Source organism: Hemiscyllium ocellatum, chromosome 34, assembly GCF_020745735.1.
Source record: "Hemiscyllium ocellatum isolate sHemOce1 chromosome 34, sHemOce1.pat.X.cur, whole genome shotgun sequence".
Taxonomy (NCBI): domain Eukaryota; kingdom Metazoa; phylum Chordata; class Chondrichthyes; order Orectolobiformes; family Hemiscylliidae; genus Hemiscyllium; species Hemiscyllium ocellatum.
In genome coordinates, this window is record NC_083434.1 from 33,932,295 (window position 1) to 33,956,533 (window position 24,239).

Below are 24,239 nucleotides of genomic sequence, written 5' to 3' on the forward strand. Positions count from 1 at the left end.
GAATGTAAGTTATGGCCAAATGGGTTTTGGCTTTCTGTTAGGGGTCTGTGAGACCTGCAGATGAGGCTTCATGGGAACCGGGAACAGAGGCATCTGATAGAGAGCAACACAGAGGTTTAGGGAGTCTATTCCATTGCTGACACTGAAGCAACTGGAGTCATTCCCATTAAATGGAGTAATTTGTTTTCCAGAAATGGGGTGCACAAGAAGCCAGGGTTGGAAAAGTGCAGATAACTCAGAGTCTTGGGAGGAAGATAAGGAGAAAGAGAAAGAGAGACAGGGAGCAAGGAAGACCATTGAGATTTGCAAACACCAATGAGGATATTAATATCAAGATGCTGTGTGATCAGAAGTCAATGAAAGGTAGCAAATGGGAGTGTGACCATGGACAGGAAACTTGCATCAAGTTAAGATGCAGACTGGCTAAATTTCAAAAATATTGCCAAGGCGAGGGATGTCAGTGGCTATGGAGTGGGGACCAAAGACAAGGCTTCAGTCTTGCCATGTATTTAACTGAAGGAAGTTTCCATGTATTCAGTACTGGATGTCGAATGAGCAATTTAAATATGGGGGGGGGGGGGCGGGGGGAGGAAGGATTTGAGAGAGGTGGTGGTGGTGACATAGTGTGTGTGTGGAAGCTGACAGTTTACTCTCCGATGCAGCCGAGAAACAGGAAGCAGCTAATGATCCATCAGTGAGCCACACAGAGGGTGTGGGAACAGGAAAAGAAGCCATTGGAAGTGATTGATGAGCGAGAGGAAATGAGTCAGAAATGCGATAATCTGTAAACCCAACGAAAATCACTAAGAATTTGCATTTAAATAACATTTTATTAGTTCTCCATGCATCCCAAAGTGGTTTGCAACCAATGGATTATTTTAAAAGTGCGGTCACTATGTAAATCAACAGTGTAGACAACTTGTATGTTTCAGGCAGAACCTGAATATATTAACAGATATCAAACTATTCTCCTAGGCTTTTCTTAACCCATTTTGACCAATAGGTTTGACCAATGGTTGGGAGGTCTGTGCCATGGCCTGTTAAAATGTTTTTCCTATGCTACCTTAATCCTCTTCCTCACAGTGCCCTTGGTGTAACCCATGCCACCCAGATGATAGTGGTTCAAGTTGGCAGCTCACCACCTTCTCAAGGTCAATCATGGATGGTCAGCAAACGTTGGCCCAACCAGAGACGCGCACGTCTGTCCGTGCAAACACAGCACAAAACCCCGGACGACTGGGCAGGAGTGTGTCCAACAGCATCTTGGTCCATCCTATCACAGGAAGCTCTTTGAAGCCACTTAAAATCAGTTTAAATCACATGTATCAAGATTAAAGGGAGAGTCACAAAAAAAAATCAAATGTTCAACTCTGAAATGAACAAAATTCAAATCACGGGAACAAGAACAGAAATCGCTGGAGAAACACAGTAGGTCTGGCAGCATCTGTGAAGAGAAAGCAGAGTTAACATCTTCAGTTCTGTCAGTGGACTCAAAACGCTAACTTTGCCTTTCTCTCTCTCCAGCTGCTACCCGACCTGCTGCGTTTCTCTAGCACTTTCAGTTTCTGTTTCAGATTTCCAGCATCCACAGTTCTTTGTTACAAACTCCTGGGCATGCTGCCTGTCTGAATGCTGTAACGTACCAGCTGAGATACTTCAACACAAAACAAAAGGCAGCAGTTTTGAAATTTCATTCACTTCAGGTCGCGAAGAATAATAAACATGAACTTTATTCGACATAAAAGCTTTCAAAATCAATTCAGTGATTAGGAAAATGTAAAGCGTCTGCATCACAGGAATGGGACACTATTTACAATCATGGTTGCCACAGCGTCACTTGACACTAAAACGCTACATGGGACAGAGGGTCGAGATTTACAAATTAAAACCCACAATTTGTTTCGTAAGGAAGAACAGAACAACGACACTGCCAGCTCTCGAGGAGGAGAGGATGGTGGGGGGGGAGATGACAAGGACATTAGGCATCAACTGCACCCTCCTCCTCCTCCTCCTCCTCTTCAAATTCACCCTGTTCATCAGCAGTGGCGTCCTGATACTGTTGGTACTCGGAGACCAGATCATTCATATTGCTCTCTGCCTCGGTAAACTCCATTTCATCCATACCTTCGCCCGTGTACCAGTGCAGGAAGGCCTTGCGGCGGAACATGGCGGTGAACTGCTCAGAGATCCGCTTGAAGAGCTCCTGGATGGCGGTGCTGTTCCCGATGAAGGTGGCGGACATCTTGAGGCCCCGGGGCGGGATGTCGCACACAGCCGTCTTCACGTTGTTGGGGATCCACTCCACGAAGTAGCTGCTGTTCTTGTTCTGGATGTTCAGCATCTGCTCGTCCACCTCCTTCATGGACATCTTGCCGCGGAAGATGGCGGCCACCGTCAGGTAGCGGCCGTGGCGCGGGTCGCAGGCCGCCATCATGTTCTTGGCGTCGAACATCTGCTGGGTGAGCTCGGGCACGGTGAGGGCACGGTACTGCTGGCAGCCACGGCTGGTCAGGGGGGCGAAGCCCGGCATGAAGAAGTGCAGGCGCGGGAAGGGCACCATGTTGACCGCCAGCTTGCGGAGGTCCACGTTGAGTTGGCCGGGGAACCGCAGGCAGGTCGTCACCCCACTCATGGTGGCCGACACCAAGTGGTTGAGATCACCGTAGGTCGGGGTGGTGAGCTTCAGGGTGCGGAAGCAGATGTCGTACAGCGCTTCATTGTCAATGGAGTAGGTTTCGTCCGTGTTCTCGACCAGCTGGTGCACGGACAGTGTGGCGTTGTATGGTTCGACCACGGTGTCAGACACCTTGGGCGACGGCACGACACTGAAGGTGTTCATGATCCGGTCGGGGTACTCCTCTCTGATCTTGCTGATGAGGAGGGTACCCATGCCCGAGCCAGTGCCCCCTCCCAACGAGTGGGTGAGCTGGAAACCCTGCAGACAGTCACAGCCCTCAGCTTCCTTACGGATCACGTCCAGCACGGAATCAACCAGTTCAGCTCCTTCTGTGTAGTGGCCTTTTGCCCAGTTGTTCCCTGCACCGCTCTGGCCTAGAGAACAACACAAAAAGCAATGGTTTTCAAACGTCCGTGCTATTTTGGAGGAAGGCCTGTTCAGCGCACACCCCTTTAACAGCAATACAAGTATCCCTCACTTTTCGAAAGTTCGCTATATGCCACTTTGCTTTTATGAAAGACCTAAATTAGTACCTGTTTTCACTAACCGAAAGAGGATTTTCACATTCAGAAAAAAAATCATTTTTCTCATATAAATTAATGCTTCTTTGCTTTACGCCATTTCAGCTTACAAAATGTTTCATTGGAATGCCCTACTTTCGGATAGCGGGGAACACCTGTCACCTGTATTTGTGTAGCGCCTCTGATTTACAAACCATCCCAGGGAGCACTTTAAAACTGAGCATGATGGAACCACGTGAGGAGGTCCTTATCTGTTTCCATCCAGAACTACTATATAGAACAACCCCTGAGCTGTAAGAAAAAGTGAGGAGAGGGACAATCTTACCCAGACTGACCAGTGAGTGAGGAGAGGGACAATCTTACCCAGACTGACCAGTGAGTGAGGAGAGGGACATTCTTACCCAGACTGACCAGTGAGTGAGGAGAGGGACATTCTTACCCAGACTGACCAGTGAGTGAGGAGAGGGACATTCTTACCTAGACTGACCAGTGAGTGACGAGTGGGATATTCTTACCTAGACTGACCAGTGAGTGAGGAGAGGGACAATCTTACCCAGACTGACCAGTGAGTGAAGAGAAGGACATTCTTACCCAGACTGACCAGTGAGTGACGAGAGGGACATTCTTACCCAGACTGACCAGTGAGTGAGGAGAGGGACAATCTTACCCAGACTGACCAGTGAGTGAAGAGAAGGACATTCTTACCCAGACTGACCAGTGAGTGACGAGGGGGACATTCTTACCCAGACTGACCAGTGAGTGAGGAGAGGGACATTCTCACCCAGTCTGGATTGGACTGAAAATGGATTTCAATGATGAAGCACACTACACCAGCCGCAGTGAATTGCTCCCTCAAATGAAGGCAGTAATACTTCACAATGAGGCTATTTAATTTCACTTTCATTGCAGTAACCAGTGTTTTGTCACCACTCCCCCAAAGTAAAATGAACGAGGGGGGAAGCACGAGAGTGAGGAGGAGGACGAGGGAGGAGAAAGAAATGGGGAGCTGGTGGTACAAAGAAGAGATGAAAGAACAATGAAAGCAATTGTTTCAGTCAAACCCTGCAGTGAGAGGCCTATCACCTCGAGCCTTGTTAAAAGTTTACTTTGTGTCAGTTTTATTTTGTTCTGAGCAATGAAGAACTCTTTGTTAAAATTGCTGATCAGAATATTTTAGAATATTTGCAGAAACGTTTAGCTACAACTATAAAATAATTCATACCAAATACAAAGTTGTCAGGTCGAAAAATCTGACCAAAGGGCCCCGATCTGACAGAGTCCATGGTGCCCGGCTCCAAGTCCACCAGAATGGCACGGGGTACATACTTGCTACCTGTGGGAGGAACAAAGTGACAGAGTTACAGCGTACCAACAGGCCAAGCAATGAAGCCACAAACCATCTGTGACAAAAGGATGTCATTGAACTCTATTCAACCTTCCAACAATGGGCAAAAATAATGGGTGAGCAACAGGACAAAATAAGTTGCCTCTGTTAAGCAAAGATCAGCGGGTGTTAAGTCTCTTTACAAGCTGTGGGATTCTTTTTCTTAACAATTTTACTTTCAAAGAGGAGACTTGAAATTGAAACTTTTCATTCTGTACTCATCAGAGCTGAAACATAAGAAAACCAAATTTTTAGAATAAGCAATTTGTACACCGTGTAAAAAGTATGCTGATTGGTTACTGCTAATTGCTTTGGCTGTAGTTCAATCAACAGTTCTCATTTGTATAAATTACTGGTTCCTTCCATTTTCTTGCATGTCAGTACTAAACAGTGCAAGAGAAAAAAGGCTCAATTTCATGTTTCGTGTTACCAGTGTTTAATTTTTGTATTACCCAGCAATTATTTCAGTAGAGCCCTCTGAAACGCAGTAATCCTGAGATGGAGTAATAAAATCTATGACCCTGCTTCCCTGCAACAGGAACAAATAGATCAATAAGAACTGCCAGGAAAAAAAACTGCCTGTCAGAGCTCAGAAAATTCCCTAAAATTGTAAAAGAATTTGCTTAGCTTTCACACAGATACAATTGAGATTTCAATCAGTTCTAACTGCTTCGGGATCAAACCGTGTGCAGTGTCTTCCAGCTTCACAAAGACAGGCCAAAGATGAACACATTCATAATAATGAAACCACAACAGAATCTTCCTCTAATTCGACTATTTAGAGAGTTTTTGTCTCCAAATGTGTAGATCAATGAGATCACAGAACTGATCAAATGACTTCAGAAAACCACAATTTGAACGAATGGGAAATGTGTAATTTGCAGAAAGTAACACTTTAACTCTTCAGTCACACCAAAGGGAAATCAATTTAAACAGCTTCCTGTTTTTCTTCAGAGCTCCATGATTGTAATGGTGAGGGGACAGAGCTCTTAGTGCTAACATCAGAGATAATCTAGATCAATCTGTACATTAAGGGAGGGAAGAATGTTCTGGCTACAGAGGGAGTTCAACAAAGGTTTACCACATGGATTCCTAAGATGGCAGGAATGATGTACGAAGAGACACCAGGTTGATTATGACTAGAGTTCGGAAGAATGAGGTGTGATTTCATAGAAACCTACACACAATGCCAACAGGATTGGACAGGGCAAATGCAGGAAGGATGTTCCTGATGACTGGGAAACAAGGACCAAGGGTCACTGTCTAAGGATACAAGGTGGGCCCCAACTGGAGACGAGGAGACATTTCATCAACTGAGGAAGGTGAGCATGTGGAACCCTCTGCCACAGAGAGTCTTTGAGGCCAAAACATTGAATGTTTTCAAGAAGGAGTTAGATATAGTTCTTTGGGCAGTAGGGATCACAGGGTACAGGGAGAAAACAAGGAACAGGATACGGAGTTAGATGATCAGCCATGAATGGAGGAGCAGGCTGGAAGAGCTGAATGGACTACCCCTGCTCCTATTCCCTTTGGTGGAAACCAATGCCTGCCCTCCGATTAGTCATTTGTTTGTAAAATTCTTCTTACACTCGTAAATATTTGAAGGTTGAGAGCTTTAATCAAGGTTGCAAAAGAATGCTGTGGCATTTTAAACTACTTCTGCAACAAAAGTATTTTACTTAAAAAGAACACAATTCTCTGAAATACTGATCACCTCTTTAAAGCCAGATGTACAATGTCAAAATATAACAATTACATCCTCACATTATCATATTTCTGAATCTAATGGTTTTATTCCTCCATTTCATTAACAAAATATTCACTGCCTTACATATGTTGATTAACTAATTATGTATCGGCATGATGTTTCAGGATTACATCCAGTTTGGAAATATTCTGTGATGAATACACAGTGTTATAACACAGTGGAGACTTGTCTACAGTGAGCATCTGACAACAACTTACTATAAACCAGGCTCATTCCAGTTTGGGGCAAGGCCATTTTTCCAAAGCAACTGGTTTGTCAGGGTTGGTGCCCATTAGAAAATTAGAGCCCAACAAAGTCTAAGTAGAGCGATTCGAATTGAAAAAGCATCCCCAGAAAGACAAATTATCAAAGCTCATCTTAACAAAATTAATTCCACATTTACTGACAAAATACAATGAAGAGCTACCCCAGCATTGAAGGCACTCATGATTCTGAGGGGAATCATTGGCAGAGGCACCAAGTTGATAGTCTTGTCAAAAAAGTTGTGGTATCTACCCTCCTGACTGTCCAGGATGCAGATGGAGAGAAAACCAAGCATAAGGTGCATCATGAGTCACTCATTTCTGATTAATTATTTTATGTCTCCATTAGAGTGAAATTTTGCTCCCCTTTTTCCTACTATTCAGAATGTCCAGACAACGAAAGGAGTGAAAATAAAATGTTGCTTGACCGAACGAGACTGTGATAAATCTGTACGCATAACAGTGTGCACTCACACAGCTATCCAATTGTGGTGAGCCATTCACAGGAGCATCATCAAACAATGTTTGACAATTAGGCACTAGCTTCAGTTACCCAGGTCACTGGTGAGACCACATCTGTAGTACGTACACATTGGTCTCCCTACATTAGTGCATTTGAGTGGGTCAAAGAAGGTCTCTTAGGCTAATAGATGGACTTGGTGAGTTGTCTTATGAGGAAATGCTGGACTTGCTCGGCTTATAGCTGCTGGAGCTTCAAAGAGTTAGAGGTGACTTGTTTGAAACTAACAGGGCAGATGTGGAAAGGATGTTCCTTCTGCTAGGAGATTCTAGAACCAGGGGTCACTGTTTATCAATAAAGAGTCACCCAATGAAGACAGAAATAAGGAAATCTTTCTCTGTCAAAGGGTTGACAATCTTTGACATTCCATTCCTCAGTGAATGATGAAAGCAGAATGTTTGAATATTCTTTAAGGTAGCGGTAGATAGACTCTTGAAAAACAAAGGGGTGAAAGGTTTCTGAGGGAGAAGGAATCTGGAATTGAGGTTAAAATCAGATCAGCTGTGATCTTACGGATTAGTGGTGTAGACCAAAAAGGCCAAATGGTCTTCATTTACAACTTATTTAGTGTCATACAGCAAGGAAACGGTCCGTGCCAAACACAACCCCCAAATTAAACTAGTCCCCCTGCCTGCTCCAGGTCCATATCCCTCCAAACCTTTCCCATTCTATTTGAGAGGTTTCTTGGCAGTAATAGGTCAGGTGACTAACTTGGTTCGAGACATAGATTCCAAAGAGTGTATTAAGTGGGGAGAAGTTTAGGGAGAGAACATCAGAGTACAGTCTGTTGCTGAAGGCAGTACCACCAATGATGGAGCACTGGAAATTGGGGATACCAAAGAAGCCAGACTTGGAGGAATGCAGAGATCACGGAGAATTGTAGGGCTGCAGGAAATTACAGAGGTGCGAGGTCATGGAGGGATTTGGAAACAAGGGGGAGAATTTTTTAAAATCTAAATGTCACTGGACCAGGAGCCAATGTAAATCAGCGAGAATAGTGGTGATGGGTAAACAGGATTTAGTGCAAGATGGAATAGAGTTGCAGAGGGCTGGACGTGTTTGAGCTTCTAGATGTTGGCCAGGAAAGCACTGAAACAACAATGCGAGAAAACAGCGGATGTCAGAAATCAGAAACGAAAGCAGAAATTGCTGGAAAAATGAGCCAATCTGGCAGCATCTGTGAAAAGAAAGACAATGTCTCGGGTGCAGTGACCCTCTTTCAGAACGGTCATTCAAATTCTCCCAATGGGGTGGCACCCAGAGCTATATACAGTACTCCAGCTGAGATCTAACCAGAGTTTTGTATAAGTTTGCCATAAACCCCCTGCTCTTGTACTCTATGCTCTTATTCATGAAGTCTAAAATGTTTTATGCTTTATTAACAACGCTCTCCACCTATTCTAAGTAGACAAGCAGGAAGCTGGAAGAACACAACAAGCCAGATAGCATCAGGAGGTGGAGAAGTCAACGTTTCGTGTATAACCCTTCTTTAGGGCTGGATGTGGGGATAGGGGAGTTGCATATAAAGAGAGGGGGGTGCATTTGGGTGGGGAGAGGGGCGGAATGGTGAGGCAGTGATAGGTGAACAAACCCCACCTCCATTCCTGAAGAAGGGTCATACCCAAAGCATTGACTTCCCCACCTCCTGATGCTGCTGAAAAATGTGTTGCTGGAAAAGCACAGGTCAGGCAGCATCCCAGGAGCAGGAGAATCGACGTTTCAGGCATAAATCCAGAAACATCGATTCTCCTGCTCCTTGGATGCTGCCTGACCTGCTGTGCTTTTCCAGCAACACATTTTTCAGCTCTGATCTTCAGCATTTGCAGTCCTCACTTTCTCCACTTCCTGATGCTGCCTGGCTTGCTGTGTTCAACTTTGGATTCCAGCTGGATTCCAGCATCTGTAGTTTTTTTGTCTCTCTCTAGCTATGCTGCCATCTTTAATGACTTGTACATGTATTTCCATACATTCTTAGATTATTGCAGCATTGGAATAATCTCATCTCCAGCTATCAAAGGCGTTGATGATTCACCAATAAAATCCCCTTATTTCAAAGATATGTTATTTTAACTTTTCTCGCTGGGGATTAAAAATTACTCCTATAATTCTGTAATTGCTCTATTTTAATGTACATCTTCTCAAATAACAATTGGATTTTTAAAGCCCCAAAACAAAGGTGTGATATTTGACCTGTCAACACACCAAAGCCATGTTACCCAAAATAAAAACAACTCATTCTCCACTGCAATAAGTAAAAAGATTAAGCATTCAATAAAAAAATGCCAATCACTCAATCAAACTCACTGAAACGTACGTGGGTAGATAGGTGGCAGATGATGTTCAATGCAAAGAAATGTGGAGGGATATACTTTGGTTCAAACAATATGAAGAAAGACAGAACAACTACAAAAGGTGTGCAGGAACAGAGACCGGAGAATATCTGGGAGTATGTATAAGTCAGGGTTAGAGTGGCGCTGGAAAAGCACAGCAGTTCAGGCAGCATGCGAGGAGCAGTAAAATCAACGTTTCGGGCAAAAGCCCTTCATCAGGAATACAGGCAGACAGCCTGAAGGGTGAAGAGATAAATGAGAGGAGGGTGGGGGTGGGGAGAAAGTAGCATAGAGTACAATAGGTGGATGGAGGTGGGAATGAAGGTGAGAGAGGAGGGTGGAGAAGATAGATGGGAAGGGAGATCGGCAGGTAGGACAGGTCATGGGGGTGGTGCTGAGCTAGAAGGTTGGAACTGGGGTAAGGTGAGAGGAGGGGAATGAGGAAACTGGTGAGGTCCACATTGATGCCCTGGGGTTGAAGTGTTCCAAGGCGGAAGATGAGGCATTCTTCCTCCAGGCATTCGGTGGTGAGGGAGTGGCGGTGGAGGAGGCCCAGGACCTACATGGCCTCGGCAGAGTGGGAGGGGGAGTTGAAATGTTGGGCCATTGGACGCTGGGGTTGATTGGTGCGGGTGTCCCAGAGATGTTCCCTAAAGCGCTCTGCAAGGAGGCATCCAGTCTCCCCAGTGTAGAGGAGACCACATCGGGAGCAACAGATACAATAAATGATATTAGTGGTGTGCAGGTAAAACTTTGATGGATGTGGAAGGCTCCTTTAGGGCCTGGGATGGAGGTGAGGGAGGAGGTGTGGGCGCAGGATTTGCAATTCCTGCAGTGGCAGAGGAAGGTGCCAGGATGGGAGGGTGGGTTGTAGGGGGGGCGTGGACCTGACCAAGTAGTCACGGAGGGTACGGTCTTTGCAGAAGGCGGAAAGGGGTGGGGAGGGAAATATATCCCTGGTGGTGGGGTCCGTTTGGAGGTGGCAGAAATGTCGGCGGATGATTTTGGTTATGCAAACGTTGATAGGGTGGAAGGTGAGCACCAGGGTCGTTCTGTACTTGTTATGGTGGGAGGGGTGGGGTCTGAGGGCGGAGGTGCGGAATGTGGACAAGACGCGTGGGAGGGCATCTTTAACCACGTGGGAAGGGAAATTGCGGTCTCTAAAGGAGGCCATCTGGTGTGTTCTGTGGTGGAACTGGTCCTCCTGGGAGCAGATACAGCGGAGGCGGAGGAATTGGGAATAGGGGATGGCATTTCTGCAGGCGGTAGAGTGGGAAGAGGTGTAATCTAGGTAGCTGTGGGAGCTGGTGGTTTGTAAAAAATGTCAGTGTCAAGTCGGTCGTCATTAATGGAGATGGAGAGGTCTAGGAATGGGAGGGTGGCGTCAGAGATGGTCCAGGTAAATTTAAGATCAGGGTGGAATGTGATGGTGCAGTTGATTAATTGCTCAACCTCCTTGTGGGAGCGCGAGGTGGCACCAATGCAGTCATCAATATAGCGGAGGAAGAGGTGGGGAGTGGTGCTGGTGTAATTAAAGAAGATGGACTGTTCTACGTAGCCAACAAAGAGACAGGCATAGCTGGGGCCCATATGGTTGCCCATGGCTACCACTTTGGTCTGGAGGAAGTGGGAGGATTCAAAGGAGAAATTGTTAACGGTGAGGACCAGATTGACCAGGCGAATGAGAGTGTCGGTGGAAGGGTACTGTTGGGGATGTCGGGAGAGGAAGAAACGGAGGGCTTGGAGGCCCTGGTCATGGCAGATTGAGGTGTAGAGGGATTGGATATCCATGGTGAAGATGAGGCATTGGGGGCCGGGGAAACGGAAGTCTTGGAGGAGGTGGAGGGCATGAGTGGTGTCTCGAACGTATGTGGGGAGTTCCTGGACTAGGGGGGATAGGACAGTGTCGAGATAGGTAGAAATGAGTTCAGTGGGGCAGGGGCATGCTGAGACAATGGGTCGGCCAGGGTGGCCAGGCTTGTGGATCTTAGGAAGAAGGTAGAACTGGGCAGTGTGGGGTTCCCGGACTATGAGGTTGGAAGCTGTGGGTGGGAGATCTCCTGAGGTGATGAGGGGGTGAGGGGAGAGGAGGAGGTTTAATGTCGAACTTTCATAAAACTCTGGTTAGACCCCAGCTGGAAAAAAATGTGAGGTGCTGCATTTTGAAAAGACAAATCAGGACAGAACTTTTACACTTAATGGTAAGGCCCTGGGGAGTGTTGCTGAACTAAGAGACCTTGGAATGCAGGTTCACAGCTCCTTGAAAGTGGAGTCTCAGGCAGACAGGATAGTGAAAAAAACGTGTTTAGCATACTTGCCTTTACTGGACAGAGCATTGGGTATAGGAGTTAGGAGTTCATGTTGTGGCTGTACAGGCCGCTTTTGGAATACTGCGTGCAATTCTGATCTCCCTGCTATTCGACAGATGTGAAACTTGAAAGGGTTCAGAAAAGATTTACAAGGTTGTTGCCAGGGTTGGAGGGTTTGAGCTACAGGGAGTGGCTGGATCGGCTGGGGCTGTTCTCCCTGGAATGTCGGAGGCTGAGGTTTATAGAGATTTATAAAATCATGAGAGGCATGGATAAGGTAAATAGACAAGGTCTTTTCCCTGGGGTAGGGGCGTCCAAAATTAGAAGGCGTAGGTTTATAGTGAGAGGGGAACGATTTAGATTAGATTAGATTACTTACAGTGTGGAAACAGGCCCTTCGGCCCAACAAGTCCACACTGACCCGCCGAAGCGCAACCCACCCATACCTCTACATTTACTCCTTACCTAACACAAAGGGCAATTTAGCATGGTCAATTCACCTGACCCACACATCTTTGGACTGTGGGAGGAAACCAGAGCACCCGGAGGAAAACCACGCAGACACAGGGAGAACGTGCAAACTCCACACAGAATTGAACCCGGGTCTCTGGCGCTGTGAGGCAGCAGTGCTAACCACTGTGCCACCGTGCCGCCCACGGATTTAAAAGGGACCTAAGGGGCAGGATATTTGGTCGGCATGTATGAGTTGGACTGAAGGGTCTGTTTCTGTGCTGTACTGCTCTATGACTCTATGGGACACTGCACATAGCTCTGGGGGCCACATCATTGGAAGGATATGAATACACTGGAGAGTGTGGGGTAGGGGTTTACTAGAACGGTTCGAGGAATGGGTCGCCTCAGTTACCATGATCGACTGGAAAAGTCGGCACTGTTTTCCTCAGACAGGAGAAGGAAAAGAGGAAAAGAGGAGATTTGATGGAAGTTTTCAAAACTATAAGAAGCACGGAATGCATAGTAATTGCTCCCATTTGTAAATAGATTGAGAAACAGAGGGCAAATTTTTAAAAATGTTTTGAGGGGGGCAAAAAATTCAATTCACACAAGGTGTGGATAGGGTGGGGAGTAGACAGGCTGGAAATGTGGTGGAGGCAGTTTGAATTGATGCACTCGAGAGGACATTGCATGATTGGATGGTAGAACCAATATACATGGGAAAAGGGAAAAGGTGGGAGACTGGCAATACTCAGAGGCTGAATGACCTCATTCTGCAATGCAACATTGCTGTGGCATACTTTCTGTCTGCATGTCATGTTCTCTCTAATTAAGATTTCTCAACCTACTCAAACTCAAGGTCACAGCAGGACGTGGCAGACTGCATCAGCTATAAGCAGTTGTCAGTCCACATAAGTTGCATTTTGTGAAGGTGGAATTGCTGTGATTAATCAATTAGCCACATCAGGCCTTTTATTAAATTCTTAGCTTCCAGAGCAAAGTTCTAAATAAAGACTCAAAGGTACCTACAGATCATCACACCCAATTCCTAAACATTGCAGAATGGTGTGTTGTTTCCCTGGTGCCAGGATCAAGGATGTCTCAGAGAGGATGCAGAATGTTCTCACAGGGAGAGGGGCCAGCAGGAGGTCATTGTACACATTGGAACCAATGACATTGGAAGGGAAAAGGTTGAGATTCTAAAGGGAGATTACAGAGAGTTAGGCAGAAATTTAAAAAGGAGGTCCTCAAGGGTAGTAATATCTGGATTACTCCCAGTGCTACGAGCTAGTGAGGGCAGGAATAGGAGGATAGAGCAGATGAATGCATGGCTGAGGAGCAGGTGTATGGGAGGATTCACATTATTGGATCATTGGAATCTGTTTTGGGGTAGAAGTGACCTGTACAAGAAGGATGGATTGCACCGAATTTGGAAGGGGACTAATATACTGCAGGGAAATTTGCTAGAACTGCTTGGGAGGATTTAAACTAGTAAGGTGGGGGTGGGGGGGAGCTCAGGGAGACGGTGAGGAAAGAGACCGGTCTGAGATGGGTACAGCTGAGAACAGAAGTGAGTCAAACAGTCAGGGCAGGCAGGGACATGGTAGGACTAATAAATTAAACTGTATTTATTTCAATGCAAGGGGCCTAACAGGGAAGGCAGATGAACTCAGGGCATGGTTAGGAACATGGGACTAGGATATCATAGCAATTACAGAAACATGACTCAGGGACGGGCAGGACTGGCAGCTTAATGTTCCAGGATACAACTGCTACAGAAAGGATAGAAAGGGAGACAAGAGAGGAGGGGGAGTGGCATTTTTGATCAGGGATAGCATTACAGCTGTGCTGAGGGAGGATATTCCTGGAAATACATCCAGGGAAGTTATTTGAGTGGAACTGAGAAATAAGAAAGGGATGATCACATTTTTGGGATTGTATTATAGACCGCCCAATAGTCAGAGGGAAATTGAGAAACAGAGCTGAAAATGTGTTGTTGGAAAAGTGCAGCAGGTCAGGCAGCATCTAAGGAGCAGCAGAGTCGACGTTTCAGGCATGAGCCCTTCTTCAGGAATCCTGAAGAAGGGCTCATGCCCAAAACATCGATTCTCCAATTCCTTGGATGCTGCCTGACCTGCTGCGCTTTTCCAGCAACACATTTTCAGCTCTGATCTCCAGCATCTGCAGTCCTCACTTTCTCCTAAATTGAGAAACAAACTTGTAAGGAGATCTCAGCTATCTGTAAGAATAATATGGTAGTTATGGTCGGGGATTTTAACTTTCCAAACATCGACTGGGACTGCCATAGTGTTAAAGGTTAAGATGGAGAGGAATTTGTTAAGTGTGTACTAGACAATTTTCTGATTCAGTATGTGGATGTACCTACTAGAGAACTTGACCTTCTCTTGGGAAATAAGGCAGGGCAGGTGACTGAGGTGTCAGTGGGGGAGCACTTTGGGGCCAGCGACCATTATTCTATTTGTTTTAAAATAGTGATGGAAAAGGGTAGACCAGATCTAAAAGTTGAATTTCTAAATTGGAGAAAGGCCAATTTTGACGGTATTAGGCAAGAACTTTCGAAGGATGATTGGAGGCAGACATTCGCAGGTAAAGGGACAGCTGGAAAATGGGAAGCCTTCAGAAATGAGATAGCAAGAATCCAGAGAAAGTAAATTCCTGTCAGGGTGAAAGGGAATGCTGGTAGGGATAGGGAATGCTGGATGACTAAAGAAATTGAGCATTTGGTTAAGAAAAAGAAGGAAGCATATGTCAGGTATAGACAGGATAGATCGAGTGAATCCTTAGAAGAGTATAAAGAAAGTAGGAGAATACTTAAGAAGGAAATCAGGAGGCCAAAACGGGGACATGAGATAGCTTTGAGAAGTGTGGTGCTGGAAAAACACAGCAGGCCAGGCAGCATCCGAGGAGCAGGAGAATCCACGTTTCGGGCATAAGTTGTTCTTCAGGAACAACTTTGTGCGTGGAAAATTATGTCTCACAAACTTGATTGAGTTTTTTGAAGAAGTAACAAAGAAGATTGATGAGGGCAGAGCAGTAGATGTGATCTATATGGACTTCAGTAAGGTGTTTGACAAGGTTCCCCATGGGAGAATGATTAGCAAGGTTAGATCTCATGTAATAAAGGGAGAACTAGCCATTTGGATACAGAACTGGCTCAAAGGTAGAAGACAGAGGGTGGTGGTGGAGGGTTGTTTTTCAGACAGGAGGCCTGTGACCAGTGGAGTGCCACAAGGATCGGTGCTGGGCCCTCTACTTTTTGTCATTTACATAAATAATTTGGATGCGAGTATAAGAGGTACAGTTAGTAAGTTTGCAGATGACACCAAAATTGGAGGTGCAGTGGACCGGGAAGAGAGTTACCTCAGACTACAACAGGATCTGGATCAGATGGGAAATGGGCTGAGGAGTGGCAGATGAAGTTTAATTCAGATAAATGCGAGGTGCTGCATTTTGGGAAAGCAAATCTTAGCAGGACTTATACACTTAATGGTAAGGTCCTAGGAAGTGCTGCTGAACAAAGAGACCTTGGAGTGCAGGTTCATAGCTACTTGAAAGTGGAGTCGCAAGTAGATAGGATAGTGAAGAAGGCGTTTGGTATGCTTTCCTTTATTGGTCAGAGTATTGAGTATAGGAGTTGGGAGGTCATGTTGCGGCTGTACAGGACATTGGTTAGGCTACTGTTGGAATATTGCATGCAATTCTGGTCTCCTTCCTATCGGAAAGATGTTGTGAAACATGAAAGGGTTCAGAAAAGATTTACAAGGATATTGCCAGGGTTGGAGGATTTGAGCTACAGGGAGAGACCGAACAGGCTGGGGCTGTTTTCCCTGGAGCATCGGAGACTGAGGGGTGACCTTATAGAGATTTACAAAATTATGAGGGGCATGGATAGGATAAATAGACAAAGTCTTTTCTCTGGGATCAGGGAGTCCAGAGCTAGAGAGCATAGGTTTAGGGTGAGAGTGGAAAGATATAAAAGAGACCTAAGGGGCAACTTTTTCACACAGAGGGTAGTACGTGTATGGAATGAGCTGCCAGAGGATGTGGTGGAGGCTGGTACAATTGCAACATTTAAAAGGCATTTGGATGGGTATCTGAATAGGATGGGTTTGGAGGGATATGGGCGGGGTGCTAGCAGGTGGGACTAGATTGGGTTGGGATATCTGGTCGGCATGGACAGGTTGGACCGAAGGGTTTGTTTACATGCTGTACATCTCTATGACTTTATTACATCAGCCTCAAACTTTCAAATCTTGTCCATTATCCTTTATTCCTACTCTGGCTGTATAGAAAAAGATCATGTACAGTGATGAGTTGATTAATACTCCAATATTATAAGTGCAATGTATACAGGGGATTCTGGGGTTGATGTGGAACCACTTGCTAAACACCTCAACCGACTTCCCTTCAGACCAAAGCCAACAAAATGGAGGACTGGACGTAGCTGAACTTATGACTTGCTAATCAGATGTTTGTACAGTGGGATATTGAGCATGACCTTCCCAGAAATGGGATGTTAAGAGTCACCTTTGGATGCTGTATCCAGTCAGGGACAGTGGGTTGACTGAGGATGTGGCCAAATGACCAAGTTGAGGGACACACCCACTGGGAATGCTGTTGAGGTGGATGCAGGAGGAGAGGGCAGGCACATGTCAGAGGTGAGGCATGGCTGACTGGCACAAATCACTTATGGCAACAAACTATGGCAGCGGTTCACCCACTGACATCCTCAGCATAGCCAATCTTCTCCTTCAAAATGATTGCTACGCTTGAATGTCATGGTGCCCTGAGCTTGCTCGCTCGCTTGCTCTCTCTCTCCCTCCCACCCTCCTCCAGACAAACATTGAGGGTCGTGCACTGCAACAGGAACTCGCTAATGACCACCACAATTATCCAAACTGGCTGCCTAGGTCTAACAGGTGGATTGTTGCTGCATTCTGAATCTACCTCCAATACAAAAAAGTACGGAGACAGAGGGACACATTAGGGAGGTGGCCTGAGAGGATTTTTAGCGATTTTGCTGATCCTCCATGACCTTTAATAAATAGCACCTTTTGGACTAAATGTGGAATTCTTATAGAACTTGCGAGCATAGCATTAGGCTGCCGCAGGAGAGAAATGTCAGATATGTTAAGGTTTCCTGATTGAGGTTTTCATGTTGACATTCCCAACTTGATAAAAGGCTGTCCTACCAATACAAAAGTCTAGTAAAGGCCAATACTTGGCTTGCAACGCAAGGTAAGCTAAAAGTCAATGTCGTCCCAAAGTGATGTGGGGGAGTGGGTTGAGGTGACGAGAGGAGCACCCTGACATTTTGAGTATCCGTCTTATACTCATTGGTTGGTAGGGTGCCCACACATGACTGGCACAGGGTAAACATTGGAATAAAGCATACCATGGGTTTTCAGAGGCAGGGGTTAGTCCTCGTTAGGCAGGTGCCCAATCCTCAGATGGGGAGGATGGAGAAAGGAAGAATTTCTTAACACTTCATTGCTGGGCTTAACTATTTATGTAAGCAATATGGCTGCTCAGCAAAACATTACTAGATGCAGAGATTAAAACACACTGCACCATCCATCTGTACATCCTCAGGAATCAGTAAACCAGTTCTCACCTGTCATGAGTTGTATGCTTTTCCTTTTTGTTTTGTTAATTAATTCTATCTAAACTGTTGCTTAAATAACCTAACAACCTATGTGCAGTTACTTAGGAATATCTTCCTTCACCTGGAATTCCCAACCCTTTAAATACATCATCCCATCTCTAAACACACCTCAACGATGCTTGGAAAACCATTCCCCCCCCACTCCCAACCAACTTAAAATTCAGCTCTCACATCCTCAAGTGTTCTCACCACAGTTTCTCACCAGTAGATTGAAGTTATTGCTAGTTTACTGGACAATTCACCTCAACAATTCCATTCAAAACACCAGTATCCTCACCTTGTACTTTGTCACAGCAAGTATTAGTTATCCTCTCAGATTCCACCCTTTCTGCCATCTCTCTCCATGGCTCATGACAGCCATTAATATTCATGTCCACAATTAAAACCAGATTACAAAGCAAAAAGAGTGTGCATGCTCCTGGATGAAAATGAGCAGCGTTCAGAATGAAATCCTTAACTGTTGTCAGTCTCACAAAGATAAGGAGGGCATGGTATTTTTGTAAGACCTCAGCAGAAATTAAGACCTGTTTTAGTTATTTTTCCAAAATCAGGTGCCAGAATGGTTGACAACACAAAGAAGAAGCCTCTGCTGAAACCTCTCTACATGGACAAGCCTTCTTAAACTTTCAGTCCAGCCCACTTTGCTCATGGCTTATTTGACCTAATATAAATTTGCAGCTTATGTAATAGCTTTATTTTTAAAAAACACCATAATTTGTGACATCTAAGTTGACCTAGTATATAAAACGACCCAGTTTCTTTCAACGTTTACAGTCACGTTTTGCATAGAAGTCAAACCTTCCCCACTCCAATAATACTAACTGCACATTAGTAATCAGCCTCAATTTTTCACCCCACAAAAACCTTTATTTACAGGTTCCTTATAACTGGGCACAACTGTTTATGCAGTTATTAAAAAAAAGGCTGTGTTTTGAAATGCGATGCTCATGGCGCTTTCAAATGGTGAGCGCCTGCACCCACACACATGGTTAACTTTTCTACTAGGCTTATCAATCAACGCCCCACAGTTGTTTCTCGAGGAGGATGGGGGTGTAGTGCGTTTTCCAAGACTTCAAAAATTGACTTCTGAGCTGAAATATATGGTGTTTGCATGGCAGAACTGAGCAGCTCAGGACTTTATATTTTGAGGTTTGGAGAATAAGGACGCAAAAGTTATGCTGCAGTTGTACAAAACCCTGATTAGTCCCCACGTGGAGTACTGTGTGTAAATCTGGGCACCACACCTTAGGAAGGATACAATGGCCTGGGAGGGAGTGCAACGTAGGTTTACAAGAATGGTACCTACGTAGGTTTACAAGAATTGGTGGTTAAGTTATGAGAAAATTTCATACAGATTAAGCCAGTTTTCTCTAGGATTAGCAAGTTAGTGGGTGATCTGTTTGAAGTCACAGAGATATATAGACAGAAACAGACCCTTCGGTCCAACTTGTCCATGCTGACCAGATATCCTAACCTAACCTAGTCCCACATGCCAGCATTTGGCCCATATCTCTCTAAACACTTCCTATTCATATACCCATCCAGATACCTTTTAAATGACCTAATTGTACTGAGAACGTGTATCAAATATGAGCAGGTAGGGGAAGAGTTAAGTTCTGAGTTTTGTGGAACAAGAGGTTAGGCTGAGCATGACTCCGATCAGATAAGACAGGAAATGAGAGGTTGGATAAAGATAACCTATTTCCACTGGTTGGGCACTTCTACACACAAAATCATACAGCATGGAAACAGACCCTCTGTCCATCCATAATCCCAAACTAAACTAGCTCCACCTGCCTGTACCTGGCCCATATCCCTCCAAACTAAAATTAATTATCTTATCCAAATGTCTTTTAAATGTTGTAAGTGTACCTGCACTCATCACTTTCTCTGGAAGTGCATTACACACACAAACCACTCTCTGTGTAAGAAAGTTGCCTCTTGTGTCTATCTCCTCTCACCTTAAGTATATGCCTGCTACTTTTGGACTCCCATTTGGAACTCTCTTTCACAAGTGGCAGAGGATGCAGCATCAGATGTTAATTTTGAATCTGAGATAGATATATATTTTGTTGAGCAAAGGTATTCAGAGAGATGGGCCAAAGTCAGGTTTGTGGAGTTAGGCCACAGATCAGCTATGATCTCACTGAATGGCGGAACATTGAATGGCCCACTCCTGTTCCCACAGCAAGTTATCACCAGTGTGTTACCAAGGCAACACAGCACGGGTAATTAAAAAAACAGAAAAGGCTGGAGAACTCAGTAGGTCTGACAGCATCTATGGAGAGAGGAACTGAGATGATGTTCTGAGTCCAATATGATTCTTCTCAGAAGCAGACTGGTATTGGACTGAAACATTCATTCTGTTTTTCTCGCCACTGATGTTGTGAAATTTGCTGAGTGTCTCCATCATTCTCCACCTTTTATTTCAGATATTCAGCATCTGCATATTTTGCTTTCACATTAATACAGCGTGGGTTATGGATGGAGGTAAATACTTACACAGTGAAAAGAGTTCCCCAATGTCTCATAGACTTGAATAAAATTGTGAACATGTAGTAAAGGTAATAGCATCATTATTACAGAACAGTGAAATCAAATAATATTGAAATAACATTTATAATATCCGGAGAATTATCATCTCATTTACCGGGTACAGGCAGTCCCGGAACATTTTACTTCGCTTTTCCCCCGCAAACCATCAGCATTACTTCATTGGTTGTACAGCGCTTTCGGATGTTCTGATGGCGTGAAAGCGCTGTATAGACGCAAGTCTTTCTTTCTTTTTCTTTGCAAAAAGAAAATGCAGAGGTTTTCTGCATAAAAATATTGTTAGCATTCTACAATAATGGTGCAGTGGTTATTCAATATACAGGCAGTTCATTTCATTGCTGAGAAAAAGCATTTTTAGGCAGTTACATCAAACAGGCTAGTTCCAAAAGATATTGGGTGTTCATCTCTCCCTCTTCTCTTTCCAATAATGTGTGTGTGCCAGACAGTCAGAAAACCTTTGCTTTGAGTGATTTATTTTCCTTTTTTTAAAAAAATTGCAGCTTCTTTTCTTAAATCTCACTGCATGATATCAAATCAAGTCACCATTCCTTTCCCCCACCCAATGAACGGTTGCTTAAACAGGTCAGAGAGAACGTGGTGACAATGATGCTCCCATTGTCTGTTGTGCCCAGGGAAGGGAAATGTTCCTTCAGAATGTCAAGGTTCATACATTAATGGTGGGTCAAGTTGGAGGTCACCACTTGAAGTCCAATGTGTCAACAAGAAATGTTTTTGAAAAACTATTAACAAATGTGAAACTAGCTCCAAGTATGTGACACAGTGGAGCTACGCAGGTCTACAATGTCGAATGTGGCTCTGCAACAAGATCTTGGGAGCATTCTACAGTATAGATGGATTAACTGATATGATTTGTTACACATGAAAATACTGATGGTGGACCCACATTTTCATGTCCAAGGTGTAACACCATGGCCAGATATGTTTGCACTAAGTGATGTGCAGATACATTAGCAGTCAAGGTCACCGATCAGATGATGGGGATGTTACTGCACTTTCTGGATTTCCAATTTTGAAATTTATTTTGTACTTTGTTACTGCAGTGGGTTCTCTCGGATTTTCTGTGCAGAGGATACATTCTCATGGTCTGCTACACTTGCTCCAAACAACGCAGCCACTCACCCCACCCCCTCCCAAAAAAGGCTGTATACCTCATTAGTATAAAACTAGAACATCTCCACCAGATAACAGATGGGCAGAAATCTGACAATCCCACTGGGATGCCTTAGTTCCATTTCGGTTTAAGTTTGAAAAATCTGTTCTTTAAATCAATCACTGCTCTCAGTAACCACCGTGCCGAAAGCTTAGCAATATAAGCAGTGTGCCTTTATGGGGCAAATACTCATGATTTTGGGAGGGGGCTTGATACCCAATGAGATGATTGTCACAATGAAAATCACAGATGCAGGGCTTTAAGCCTTCAGCGTGCTGAGAGAGGCACAGACTTTGCAGAAAAGACATGATGGGGGGAGGGGGGTGGGGGGAATGCATTGATTTGTCGGGCACAGAACCCAAGGGGAGGTTGTGAATAATGAATGGGAGCTGGAGGGGAGGCTTAGAGCCGGACAGAAACGAGTCTAACCGCCATCCCTCCCTCCCCCCACAACCAAAACAACACTGATTGAAAATGAAAAGTGCAAGAGGTGGCAGATACAGGGCTGCTGTTTAGGTACCTGCCGCTTCATTGTAGTAGACATTTATTCTCTCCAGTTGTAAGCCGCCATTTCCCTGGTAGGTGCCAGTGGGGTCGATGCCATGTTCGTCACTAATCACCTCCCAAAACTTGAAAGACAAAGAGCAATAGTTAGTGCTGGGGTGTGGGGGGTGAGGCTAGGAGCGGACAGCCCCAGCATCAAGCAGCGTTAGCACATGGAGCCACTGAGCAAACTCTCTCACTCTCTCGGTTTAACATCAAAACCTCAGGCAGCTATTCTGCATTTCCCCCTCCTCCCTCTCAAGGCAGGAACAATCTTCCTCACAATTCAAATCACAAGAAAGGTCTGTCTCCACTGCACATGCCCCATGCTACAAATACAGGAGGTCCCCTTTTCAACAAATCTGGAAGCTTTGCAATTGCCTGGAGCGGGTCTGAGCAATAACATTACTGCAGCGACTGGCAGTTTGCAAGGAAACACTTTGCATTTCCCCCATTAAGCCAGCGTTCATTTGTAATAAAGGGATCGGATCTTCTTTTGCTCTCTCCCACTGCCCAAGACTATATTTAAATTTCACAATACCATTATTTATTTTCGATCGGAAGACAGTTTTGCCAGCTGAGCAGTCATTTCCATCAGTCTCCCCAGCATTTATACTGCAGTGGTATACAATTGATAAACGGATCTAAATATATGATTTTAAAAAAAGAAATCTAGATTGGTCTTTCTTGATTGAATTGACTACCTTGGCCCCGATCTGATTTCCACATTGTCCAGCCTGAATATGCACAATCTCACGCATTTTGACACTTCCTTCTGTTCAGCCGCTTCCAGACCTTCTCCTGTCAGCAACAAAGAGGCTACAATTCCTTCCCCTCCCCAAAATCCCCAGGAAAGTGGGATTGGAGGAACCAGGGCTGAAGGCGGAGTCTCACCTCGCTATGTGACAGGGCACAGCCGCAAACCTCATGCTAACGCTGAGCTCCCTCGCCCACATCCACCAGAGCACCCAGATTCTTCACTCCAGTCGCCAGCTCTGCCAGCAGTTGTTATGTTACAGACTGAGAACACAGAACCAGGCCATTCAGCCCACCGTGACTGTGCCAGCTCTTTCAAATCTTCCTCTCCATCTTAAGCAAACTCCCTCAGATTTAAGGAAGTCTTACTTTTTCTGTGGTTCAGTGGGTTCTGAGATGGCTGATAAGTCTAATGCTTGATCTGCAGACTCACCCAAGTATAGGGCCTGAAGAGTCAAAAAGTCATAGAGATGTACAGCATGGAAACAGACCTTGAGTCCAACTCATCCATGCCGACCAGATATCTGAACCTAATCTAGTCGCTTTTGCCAGCATTTGACCCATATCTCTCCAAACCCTTCCTATTCATAAACCCATCCAGATGCCTTTTAAATGTTGTAATTGTACCAGTCTCCACCACTTCCTTTGGCAGCTCATCCATACATGCATCACCCTCTACAAGAAAATGTTGCCCCTTGGGTCCATTTTAAATCTTGCCCCTCTCACTTTAAACCTACGCCCTCTAATTTTAGACGCCCCTACCCTGGGGAAAAGATGTTGACTATTTATCCTTTCCACGCCTCTGTCGATTTTATAAACCACAATAAGGTCACCCCTCAGCCTCCGATGCTCCAGGGAAAATAGCCCCAGCCTATTCAGCCTCTCCCTATAGCTCAAACCCTCCAACTTTGTAAATCTTTTCTGCACCCTCTCAAGTTTAACAAAATCTTTCCTATAGCAGAGAGGCCAGAATTGAATGCAGTATTCCAAAAGTGGCCTAACCAATATCCCGTACAGCTGCAATATGACATCCCAACTTCTTTACTCAACGCACTGACCAATAAAGGCAAGCATTCCAAACAACTTCATTACCATCCTGTCCACCTGGGACTTCACCTTCAAGGAACTTTGAACTTGCACACCCCGGTCTCTTTGTTTAGCAACCCTGCAAAGGATTCTACCAATAAGTGTGTAAGTCCTGTCCTGATGCAAAATGCAACACCTCACAGTTATTAATGTTTCATAGCGCTTGACAAGATCAGCAATTATTGTCCATCCCTAATTCCCCTGGAACTGAGTGGGTTCCCACGCCATTGCAGAGGACAG

At 44.9% G+C, this 24,239-nt stretch overlaps 1 protein-coding gene across 3 annotated transcripts; it reads right to left on the minus strand.

The window, feature by feature from the left end:
- Positions 1-979: 979 nt before the first annotated feature.
- tubb6 (tubulin, beta 6 class V) lies at positions 980-22,955 on the minus strand. 3 transcript variants are annotated; one of them, XM_060849965.1, is made up of 5 exons: positions 22,862-22,955; positions 22,135-22,243; positions 4,421-4,531; positions 2,125-3,051; positions 980-1,299 (listed from the first exon to the last, which is right to left on the minus strand). In XM_060849965.1, exons 1-5 carry the CDS (start codon positions 22,916-22,918, stop codon positions 1,277-1,279), a joined length of 1,227 nt encoding a protein of 408 aa, XP_060705948.1. In that variant the 5' UTR covers positions 22,919-22,955; the 3' UTR covers positions 980-1,276. The 3 variants fall into 3 exon arrangements, with proteins under 3 accessions (XP_060705948.1, XP_060705947.1, XP_060705949.1); XM_060849964.1 differs by lacking the exon at positions 980-1,299 and having other exon boundaries at positions 1,770-3,051; XM_060849966.1 differs by lacking the exons at positions 980-1,299; positions 22,862-22,955 and adding an exon at positions 20,541-20,706 and having other exon boundaries at positions 1,770-3,051; positions 22,135-22,203.
- Positions 22,956-24,239: the final 1,284 nt, after the last annotated feature.